Below are 12,040 nucleotides of genomic sequence, written 5' to 3'. Positions count from 1 at the left end.
GCTGTAGAAATCAGAAGTCGGCTCTTTGTAAGGCCTGGAGTGGAACGAGGAATAGGAATGGCAAAGGCAAGCCAAGTTTATTTGTATAGCACATTTCATACAATAGAGGCAATTCAAAGTGCTTTACAAACAGCATCAAAAGGAAAACACAGTAAGTAGGAGGAGAGTAAGAAAAAGAAAAATGGTATCAAAGACTTGTGCTTGATACCGTCCCTTGGTAAATGGTAAATGGACTGCACTTACATAGCGCCTTTATCCAAAGCGCTTTACAACGGCCTCTCATTCACCCGTTCACACACACATTCACACACCAACGGCGGCAAGCTACCATGCAAGGCGCCGGCCTGCCCCGCTCACTGGGAGCAATTTGGGGTTCAGTGTCTTGCCCAAGGACACTTCGACATGTGGCCAGCCGGGGCTCGAACCGCCGATCTGCCAACCTTGCGATCCTTAGACACCGGCTCTACCTCCTGAGACACCCCCCTGTTCCTTACTCCGTTCCGTGCATTACAATGAGCCCGTCCTCCGATGTCTACCTCCACCAGCCTCTACTGGAAAAAAACGGACGAGGACGCTAAGGTCTACTTGATTATGCAAACCGGTTGACTAGTGACCAGATATAATGTTTGGCGATGACTTTCTGATGACATACTCCTCTCCCGAACCTGACGGGCATCCACCCTTCCTTTCCTTTTGACTGATGCAGTCTTGCATTTGGTGTTCACCCATGACTGCTTTTTATCATTCGATCCTAGTCTATTTCCTGTGGGTCGGATTAAAATATGTCTTGCCTCAAAATTGGATTCCTGGAATTATATTTAGCGTGGCGTCTTCTAAATTGACTCGTTGGTGGGTGATAACTCGAGCTTTATGGCAGGGAAATTATTAAAACGAACAAGCTTGTTGGTTTTGCATGTAGAAGTGTGCTTTGCTGAATCTTCTCTCCCGTCACTCATGTTCAAGTAGACTCGGGCTGACTTCTAACCATCAAGGAATATGGCGTGGGAGAAACACATACATAAATAAAGATGTAATGGTACTTAGAAATGAGGAGTTTTTCCGCTTAGTTTTACAAGGGTAATGTAAAATAAGGTGTCAGTAAGAATCATTTTGACAGGATTAGACTTTAACTGTTTTCCATTTGATCGCACAGATCTCTTTCGCCTTATCTCCTGGTGCTTCTGTGGCCGTGGCGACTGTTTAACTGTCATCCGCACGCCCGTCCGTCATTCGTTCTTACCGTAACGTCTTAACGTCTGCACTGTGATTGGTTGTTGGGGAGTTGTTTTCTTGGGGGTTTGTTTCTTGGCTTGTCGGTGAGGGTTAGGGTTAGTGTGAGGGTTAGGATTAGTGTGTGGTTCTGTCTAAGTTCATTACGTGTGGATTATATGCGTTGTGTGTGTCGTCAGTGTTGTTGTTGTTGTAAGGCTCTTTGAGACAACTGTGTAAAAAGCGCTATATATGTATAAAAATATACAAATACATCAATGTGACCCCTCCCCCCCCCCCTCCCTTCCCCCACCCCTCCCCTGCTGTTGTGTCTCGTGTTAAATTGTTTCCCCTCCCACTCCCTTTTTCTTTTTCTTGTTTTCTTCAATCTATGGTTGTATATGTTCTGTTGTAAAGCGCTTTGAGTTGCATTTCCTGTACGAAAGGCGCTATATAAATAAAGCTTTACTTACTTACTTACTATCTTACTATTAAACATTTGATTGTACTGAACCTGAATGAACCTCTGAAACAGAACAAGTTATTGACCCAGCCCGTTTCCTTCCCTCCTCTCCCCCCCTCTCCTCCCATCCCTTCCTCTCCTCTCCCCCCTCTCCTCCCGTCCCTTCCTCTCCTCTCCCCCCCCTTCTCCCCTCTCCTCCCATCCCTTCCTCTCCCCTCCTCCCCTCTCCTCCCATCCCTTCCTCTCCCCTCCTCCCCTCTCCTCCCATCCCTTCCTCTCCCCTCCTCCCCTCTCCTCCCATCCCTTCCTCTCCCCTCCTCCCCTCTCCTCCCATCCCTTCCTCTCCTCTCCCCCCCCCCTCCTCCCCTCTCCTCCCATCCCTTCCTCTCCTCTCCCCCCCCCCTCCTCCCCTCTCCTCCCATCCCTTCCTCTCCTCCTCCAGGTTTCCTGAGCACGGGGGACCAGGCGGCGAAGGGGAACTACGGGCTGCTGGACCAAATCCAGGCGCTGCGCTGGACCAGCGAGAACATCGCCTACTTCGGCGGCGACCCGCTGCGGATCACCGTGTTCGGGTCGGGGGCGGGCGCGTCCTGCGTCAACCTGCTCACCCTGTCACACTACTCGGAAGGCAACCGCTGGAGCAACTCCACCAAAGGTACGTCAGGGGCCAGGCAGGACCGAGAGAGGGAGAGCAGGAGGGGGGGGGGGGGGGGAAAGGAGAGAAAAGGAGAGAGAATCTCAGTCTCAGTTTTGATGTCACATGTTTGAGTCAGTGAGGAAGTTGTCTCCTTGTCATTTAACAACTACAACAACCTTTAACAGAGAGAGAGAGAGAGTTAGAGAGAGAGAGGGGGGGGGGGTGATAGAGAGGGGGAGAGAGGGAGGGGGCTGATATGGATAGAGAGAGAGAGAAAGAGAGAGAGAGAGAGGCACCAAGTCCAAACGAAACCATACACTGTCAACAACCGACACAGAAGGGACCGATTCCTTTCCATGCAACGGACTGCACTCATATAGCGCCTTATCTGGCCAGCCCGCTCATTGAGAGCAATTAAGTGTTCAGACCAAAGGGAGGCCAGGGGGAGGTAGAATTCAGGAGGACGGGCAGCTTGTTGGGGGGGTGGCTGTGGCTCAGGAGGTTGAGCCTCCGGCGTCTAACGATCGCAAGGTCGGCGGTTCAGCGGTTCTCGATCCTTGGCTGTGTCCTCGGGCAAGACACTGAACCCCTAATTGCTCCCAATGAGCGGGCCGGCCGGCGCCTTGCGTGGCAGCTTGCCGCCGTTGGTGTGTGAATGTGTGTGCGTGAATGGGTGAATGAGAGGTCGTTGTAAAGCCCTTTGGAATAAGTCGCTACACAAGTCAGTCCGCTGCATGGAACGGAATGAGGAATGGTGTTTTGACCATCTATTCCTCATTCCATTCCATGCGTTAGGCTAAGGTGTAACAGGACTCACCATCGGTCCCTTCTGTGTCGGTTGTTGACAGTGTACGGCTTCGTTTGGACTTGATGCCTCTCTCTCTCTCTTTCTCTCTCTCTCTATCCATATCAGCCCTCTCCCTCTCTCTCCCCCTCTCTATCACCCTCTCTCTCTCTGTCTCTGTCTCTCTCTCTCTCTGTTTCTCTGTCTCTGTCTCTCTCTCTCTGTCTCTCTCTTTTTATCTCTCTCTCGCTGTCTCTCTCTCTCTGTGTGTGTGTCTCTCTCTCTCTCTCTCTCTCTCTCTGTTAAAGGTTGTTGTAGTTGTTAAATGACAAGGAGACAACTTCCTCACTGACTCAAACATGTGACATTAAACTGAGACTGAGATTCTCTCTCTTTCTCTTTCTCTCTCTCTCTCTCTCTCTCTCTCTCTCTCTCTCTCTCTCTCTCTCTTTCAATCTCCCTTCGGCCATTTTGAATGGTTATTCGAACGTTACATTTTCTTCAACCCACACTCGCATTTCTCATTAATGTGTGAAGAATCCTGACTGACAAAAGCATGAAGACTGACAAAAAACGCGAATTAACGGTTAATGTATAGACACCTATCCTGACACTTTGCCAGTTGTCATGGAAACAAAGAGAACCTCACATTAACTCTTTGTGTTTCTCTGTTCCGCTTTCTTTAAAACGATGCCGTACCATATGGTGTCTTTATACCGTCACTGTTCTCACACTGTGTGTGTGTGTGTGTATTAGGTCTCTGACTATTGTGTGTGTGTGCGTGGGTGTATGTTAGGTGTCTAAGTATGTGTCTGTCTGTGTGTGTGTGTGTGTGTGTGTGTGTGTGTGTGTATGTGTGTGTGTATTAGGTGTCTAAGTATGTGTCTGTGTGCATTTGTGCCTGTGTGTGTGCATGCGTGTGTGTGTGTGTGGTTGCGTTGTCGTCAAAGAAGCATGAATTGGCCTTAATGTCAAGAGTAACAATGACAAAAATGTCTATCAGACAAATAATTTCCCCTACAAAGTATCCTAAAGCACTGGGAGGCCGAGACAAACTATCCTGAGGTAAACGCAGCAGGCAGCCTTTGTTTACTAGCTAGCTAGTTAGCTTTGTTTGGTAACTAGCATGCAGTACAGTCTGACCTCTGCTACCCTACTTTGACTGCAGCTGTTCTCAACCATTAATTATGTAATAGGTCATATAAACGTCACCAGAAGTGTGTACAGAAGCATACTGACACCACTGCACACAGCCTGCACGTAGGCTACACACAGGGTTCCCGTGCTGGTCTTAAAAAGCCTTAAAGTCTAAAATCCAGCAACCCGCAATCTATAAGGCCTAAAAAGGTCCCAAATTTCAGTTATTCAGTCTAAAAATGAGGTGCTAGGTCTTAAAAATGAGATCCTGCAAGGAAATTAGTCCGACCACATCTATTTACGCGGAAATGAATCAAGTTGGAACCCCAAAAATGCCAATTCACTTCCTTTTTTGTCTGTATGGCCGTGAAATCCCTCATTTCATCACCTCGAGGATGACAAAAAGCTATCATATGGTGTTGCGAATAGGTCAAAAAAATGTCTAAAAAGGTCTTAAATTTGACTTGTTGAAACTTGTAGGAACCCTGTACACAGAAGTATGAATTACAGAGTGTTTGCGACAGTGTTGCGCAGCACGAACCGCGTACTAGTCACACAAGTGACGCAGAAGCATGTTGAGGCCTTTAAGTGTGTGTGTGTGTGTGTGTGTGTTTGTGTGTGTGTGTGTGTGTGTGTATGTGTGTGTGTGTGTGTGTGTGTGTGTGTGTGTGTGTGTGTGTGCAGCGCGCGTGTGTTTGTGTTTTAGGTTTCTAAGTATGTATGTGTGTGTGTCTTATCCTTGTCTCTGACAAGGCAATATGTAACCTGGAAGACATTCGGGCTGTCCATCAAAGTCACTATGATGTCACTGTGATGTCACTGTGACGTCACGTTGAACGGTTACCACGGTATTCAATTACTTAGTGTTCTCGGACTGTTGTGAGATACGATGCAGTGTCCGTATCACCCCAAGACTTTCGGGGAGGGGTCACCTATTTGTTTTTTAAATGACATGATGATAATTATTTAAGCCTACAATGCTACATGAAGAACATGTAGGATAGAATACTTTATACAAAGTGGAGGAAAGTTTTGTTTTTGTATTGTTTTTTTATTCAATCCAAAATTGATGCAAGTTGTGTGTGTCTATGTTTGTGAACTTTGTTATTGTATGTTTCTCTTTCTTTGTCTTTTGTTGTTTTGTCTTTGATGTTGGTATATAAAAATGATAATAAAAATATTATGAAAAAAAAAGCCTACAATGCAGCTGTTCAGACAAACTCTGCATCATTTCAGTTTAACCTCGGGTATAGAAAAATCATTTGCTCACAAATACTTTTTGGATCAATTCTACATTGGGGTTAGGCGGGGAACATTTTCAAAAACAGCAATTTGCTTGCTATTGAGCCACAACACTGGGAAAACAATCTGCATACATCAATCGTATCAAGGGTGTATATTTTACTAAGAGCAAGAGAGTGTCGCTTCCATCAAGCCAATGTGGAATTATCTCATTAAGCTAGCCATGTATGCACTGTTGCGTGCAATGTTGTTGATGGGTGTTTTTTATTTTCCAAAGTTATCTTTTGATTATCTTCCTTTGGCTACGCAGGAACTTACCCAGAATGCTTCAGTGGAGGCTGCAGAGGCTATTCCATGTATGCAATTATAATCAAACAAGTAGGCTAGGCCTAATGGGCCACCGAACCCAGAGGGATTTCCCCATCTATAAACTGGTGAATCTAAGCCCAGATTAACCAGAACACACCGGCACAATCATCAGCTTCCCCCGGCGCCCCCTTCATTTGACACTTGGATGGTGTAGTGCAATTACCACAATTCAACACACTATAAATTGTCCTTAATGTGAATTAAGTCTCAGGAAAACAAGGTCAGGCATGAGACAACAAGGTAGTTTCCCCTTGAGAGACCAGAGTCCATGTGAGGGAACGCAATGAAACTCAGGAAGATAAACTGCTCTGAGGCTTGTGGCTCACTCACATCCTATTCCATGCATTACAATGAGCCCGTCCTCCGATTTCTACCTCCTCCAGCCTCCCCTGTTCTGGTAGCACATGATTGTTGTGTTCGGTGTGTTGCATCGAGCTTCAAACGGGATTCTTATTTCAGTCTCTGTCTCCCCACTATAATAATAATAATAATAATAATAAATTTTATTTATAAAAGCACTTTACATAAGAAATCTCAGAGTGCTACAATTAAAAACAGGAAGATAAAACAATAAACATTTTCAATTTAAAGGCGAAAAAAAGGCTCTATTAAAAAGGTGGGTTTTAAGGCCTCGTTTAAAAGCATCCACAGACTGTGGTGCCCTTAGGTGGTCAGGGAGAGCATTCCACAGCCTGGGAGCAGCTGAGCAGAAGGCCCGATCTCCCATGGTGCGGAGCTTGGTCCTGGGGGTCTTGAGGAGGTTGGTTGCAGTAGAACGGAGGGTGCGGTCAGGAGGTCTGAGGGGTATGGAGGAGTTCCTTGAGGTAGGGGGGGGCAGTTCCATGGATGCACTGGTGGGTGAGGAGGGAAACCTTGAATTCGATTCTGAGGGAGACGGGGAGCCAGTGAAGTGATTTGAGGATGGGGGTGATGTGTTCACACAAGTCGACGACGATGATGATGAGATTGCAGTGGTTGTTCTTTCACTCCAGTAACCCCCCCTCGCCCCCATCTCTCTCTCTCTCTCTCTCTCTCTCTCTCTCTCTCTCTCTCTCTCTCTCTCTCTCTCTCTCTCTCTCTCTCTCTCTCTCCTCTCTCTCTCCCCAGGTCTTTTCCAGCGAGCTATAGCCCAGAGCGGGACGGCGTTATCCAGCTGGGCGGTGAGCTTCCAGCCCTCCAAGTACGCCCGCATGCTGGCCAAGAAGGTGGGCTGCAACCTCAAGGACACCCTGGACCTGGTGGAGTGCCTCCAGAAGAAGCACTACAAGGAGCTGGTGGACCAGGACATCCAGCCGGCCCGGTACCATATCGCCTTCGGGCCCGTCATCGACGGCGACGTCATCCCGGACGACCCGCAGATCCTCATGGAGCAAGGGGAGTTCCTCAACTACGACATCATGCTGGGCGTCAACCAGGGGGAGGGGCTGAAGTTCGTGGAGCTCATCGTGGACAACGAGAACGGCGTGCAGGCCAACGACTTCGACTACGCCGTGTCCAGCTTCGTGGACGACCTCTACGGCTACCCGGAGGGGAAGGACATCCTGCGGGAGACCATCAAGTTCATGTACACGGACTGGGCCGACCGGCACAACCCCGAGACGCGCCGGAAGACCCTGCTGGCGCTGTTCACGGACCACCAGTGGGTGGCGCCGGCGGTGGCCACGGCCGACCTCCACTCCAGCTTCGGGTCGCCCACGTACTTCTACGCCTTCTACCACCACTGCCAGACGGAGCAGGTGCCCCCCTGGGCAGACGCCCACGGGGACGAGATCCCCTACGTGTTCGGCCTGCCCATGATCGGACCCACCGAGCTGTTCCCCTGTAACTTCTCCAAGAACGACGTGATGCTCAGCGCCGTGGTCATGACCTACTGGACTAACTTCGCCAAGACCGGGTGAGTAGGAGGAGGAGGAGGGGGAGGAGGAGGAGGAGGAGGGGGAGAGGGGGAGGAGAAGGAGGAGAAGGGGGAGGAGGAGGAGGAGGGAGGAGGGAAGAGGAGGGGGAGGGGAGGAGGAGGGGGAGGGGGAGGAGGAGGAGGAGGGGAGGAGGAGGAGGGGAGGAGGAGGAGGAGGAGAGGAGAACTTGTGTTATTTTACTTGTTGTTTTATTCAATGTTATTGGGTTCGCCCGCCCCGCTTGAAGCCTGGTTCTTCTCAAGGTTTCTTCTTACTACTCTAGGGAGGTTCTTCTTGCCACTGTATTTACTGTTTTCTTCCCACTGGGGAGCTCTTCCTTGGCTTGCTCTTTGGGGGGTCTATGGCTTCTCTTTGGGGGGGTCTATGGCTCCTCTTTGGGGGGTCGATGGCTTGCTCTTAGGGGGGTCTATGGCTGGGTTATTTTGTTTCTTACTGTGTTGGTTGTTCCTGCTGTTTGTTTTTCGGTTGTAAAGCACTTTGTGACAACGGTATTGTTAAAAGGGCTATACGAATACATTTGATTTGATTTCATTTGAGTAGATCGATAAAGTGACGGCTTACACACCGGCTTAAATTCATTCATTTACCTGCGGGGAGGGAAGAAGAGTGGAGCTGAAATAGAGTATTGAGTATTCAATCAAAGGTTTTCCCATTACAAAGGGAAAAAAACGTGATTCTTTTTACACAGTAATAATGAATCATTCATGTCCTCAACAAAACAACATCTGGTGTGAAGCTCAAATATTGGAAAAAAATTTAACCTGATTTGTTGCCGCACAAAAGGAGGAATATGGAGATATCCCCAAAAACCTGGTGTTTGCCACTGATTGAATCAGGGCCTCTCAGGGCGATATTTGACTTCTGAATTAGATCTCTTAATGCCCGTGTGTCACCCCTAATACGAAACACACAAACAGTTGCAGTCGTGGAGAAAAAAAGATTTTACGCCCGATTTCCTTCAGTGACAGCTTATGTTTCTCGGTCTACAAATCAATTAGTATTCTAAGCCCAACATCTAACACCCAAAGACACACTTAATTAATGACAGCTTGCCTGAAGAGAGAGGTATTCTCCAAAGGACTAAATTAAAATCATTTTTCCCTCATTGCCTTTAAGCATGTAGTCATGGCAATAAAAGTTTTTTGTCGAGGGTATAATGGAGGACAATGGCTTTTCTCTCTGCCTAGCCAACGAGCCCTGTGGGACGCCTGCCCTGCTAATGATCCACATATATAACAGCAAATTGACATGCAACACGGGGCACCTGGGAGATGAATGCGGCTATTTTGAATGGTTATTCCCCCGGTTCGTGATGTGTTCCTAGCGGGTCCGTATGCCGTTCTGAGAGGGCGGGCGGGCGGGCGGGGGGTTCCGGGCATGCACTGGCAGCCCTGCCTTTGATGATCATGATGTGGCAGGCAGGATTGGTAGTTCATACTAAGGCTTTCATTACCAATCGGCTTTGCTTTCCTTTCCCCTATAGTCTCCCCTCGTTCATCTGTCACCTAAGAGCAAAGGAAATGTCAAAGCAATATGGCAGATGCCAGTGGAGAATGGCGGAGGTAGAAACCGGAGAACGGGCTCGATGCGGTGCATGGGACGGGATACCATTCCTCTGTCCGTTCCATGCGTTGCAATGAGCCCATCCTCAGATTTGACGTTTTTTACCATTTAGCTGACGCTTTTATCCAAAGCGACTTACAATTAGAGATTACAGGGACAGTCATTTAGGGACAAGGGCACACTAGTTAGTGGTGGTGTTCCCCAGTTGGGATTTGAACTCATGACCTTCTGATCACATGTCCAACTCATTATCCACTAGGCCACCACTACCACGATTGCTACCTCCACCAGTCTCCACTGGAAGATAGCCTAACCTAACCTCGTCTATAACCTTCCAATACTCTTTCTATTGCCTTACTTAGATTAGATTAGATCAGATTAGATTCAACTTTATTGTCATTGCAGAGTACAAGTACTATACAACGAAATGCAGTTTAGCATCTAACCAAAAGTGCAAATAGTGATATGAGAACATGATATAAATAAAACATGACAATGATAGTGATAGGTAAGTGTGCAATATATGCAGTATGTATGTGCAGGTAGAGGTAGTATTGTAAACATCAGTTTCGTTAACGAAGGTCAAGGTTGACACATCGGTCCACTATGTGGGGGTGGAAGTGTCTTGGAACGAGACTAGTAGATGTGCCTAAAGCTCGTATTCTCTTCCTCTCTTCCACAGGGACCCCAACCAACCAGTGCCCCAGGACACCAAGTTCATCCACACCAAACCCAACCGCTTTGAGGAGGTGGCGTGGACGCGCTACAACCAGAAGGACCAGCTCTACCTCCACATCGGCCTCAAGCCGCGCGTCAAGGAGCACTACCGCGCAAACAAGGTCGGTCACAAGCCGAGTGGAGGCCGGTGGAGGTAGACACCGGAGGATGCGATCGTTAACACTAGAACAGCCGTGCCTTTTTACCTACTGAAAGAACGCACTCTTTACAATGCTCAAGCTGCTATTTACACACAACGACCACTAGTTGGCCGCTTGTAAATTTGCCTTCTTCCTAAACAGAAAAACGGCTTAATTGCTTTATATTAGCTTATCCTGGTGTGATTTTGAAAATGTAAGGATACTGGGTGGTAGAACGCACATATCTAGGATGAAAGGAGGGTCCTGAAATGTGAAATTTTGAAAAGATATAACACTTTTCTTTACTCACAGCCTCACGGCTCTTCTAGTGTTAATGTAATGTAATGTATGGAATGAGGAATGGTGTTTGTTGTAACATTCATTCAACTCATTCCATTCCATGCGTTACAATGTCTATTTAATGAATTGATTATGATTGATTATCGATGTCCTTTTCAATCTATTCATTCAACGATCTGATCTGTTCCATCCGTTCTCTTATTGTCGAGATGTAAAAGCACACTTTTTAAAAATAAAGTTGTGATCTGTTGTGATTCGAATCCGCAGGTGAACCTGTGGCTGGAGCTGGTCCCGCACCTCCACAGCCTCAACGACGTCACGCAGCTCATCCCCACCACCACCAAGGTCCCGCCCCCCGAGGAGACGCCGCGCACGCCCAAGAAGGTGCCGGTGAACACCAAGCGGCCCCAGCCCACGCCGTTCCCCACGGAGACGCAGGACAGCCACCAGCAGCCCTTCCTAGTGGACCAGCGCGACTACTCCACCGAGCTCAGCGTCACCATCGCCGTCGGGGCCTCCCTCCTCTTCCTCAACATACTGGCCTTCGCCGCGCTCTACTACAAGAAGGACAAGCGGCGCCACGACGTCCACCGCCGCTGCAGCCCCCAGAGGAACACGGGCGGGGCCAACGACCTGGCCCACACGCAGGAGGAGGAGATCATGTCCCTGCAGATGAAGCACACGGACCTGGTGGACCACGAGTGTGACGCCATGCACCCACACGAGGTGGTTCTGAGAACTGCCTGTCCGCCGGACTACACGCTGGCGATGCGGAGGTCACCGGACGACATCCCGCTCATGACCCCCAACACCATCACCATGATCCCCAACACCATGCAGGGGCTGCAGTCGCTGCACACCTTCAACGCCTTCCCCAGCAGCGCCGGGCAGAATAACACTCTTCCTCACCCCCACCCCCACTCACACTCCACCACCAGGGTATAGCTGGACCCGGTGTTCCGATGACGGATGTTTTTACAAGAAGAACGGGGCGCTGATGTTTCGAATACCACACCACGTTCATATACCGCACACACACTCACATACACATTAAACACACTCACATACACATTAAACACACTCACACACACACTCTCATCATACACACACTCACACACACACGTGATGGAGTGGACACCGAGGATGTCGACACAGATGGATTATGTGCTTTCTGATCCTGAGATCCTGTTGGGACTTCTTTCTTGGAGGAAAATATGTGATTTTATAGAAAAAGAAAGATATGAGGATGGGGGGGGGGGCGGGGGGGGGGGGGAGTTAAATAAAAAAGTAATATTTCCAAATGAAATAAGTAAAAAAATCAATAAAAAAATTAAAAACTAACATTTAATTTCGGGGTATTGCAGCGAAATAAGGTCGACATTTTCCCGGAAACGGACGCGTAAAAACATCAACTTTTGGGAGTTTTCTTCAAGCGGTTGCTTGACGCTCTTCTCCGAGGAAGGAGAAAGGTACCTGAGGGGAGCAGCCTTGGGAACAGCCTTGGGAACAGCCTCAGAGGAGCTCTGTAAATGAAAGAAAACATATTGTTTTCCTGAGGCATCA

At 48.4% G+C, this 12,040-nt stretch overlaps 1 protein-coding gene across 1 annotated transcript in view; it reads left to right on the top strand.

Annotated features, from left to right (window-relative positions):
• nlgn1 (neuroligin 1) overlaps window positions 1-11,422 on the top strand; it is a gene marked incomplete at both ends in the record, with an annotated part of 210,112 nt that extends 198,690 nt beyond the window's left edge. The window contains 4 exon segments of the mRNA XM_080547416.1: window positions 2,115-2,327; window positions 6,949-7,735; window positions 10,003-10,159; window positions 10,745-11,422. Coding sequence (XP_080403542.1) covers window positions 2,115-2,327; window positions 6,949-7,735; window positions 10,003-10,159; window positions 10,745-11,422 — 1,835 coding nt within the window.
• Between the last annotated feature and the right edge of the window lie 618 nt (window positions 11,423-12,040).

This window comes from Nansenia antarctica, assembly GCF_963989245.1.
Source record: "Nansenia antarctica genome assembly, chromosome: 17".
Lineage (NCBI taxonomy): Eukaryota > Metazoa > Chordata > Actinopteri > Argentiniformes > Microstomatidae > Nansenia > Nansenia antarctica.
This window is presented reverse-complemented; position numbering and strand designations above follow the sequence as displayed.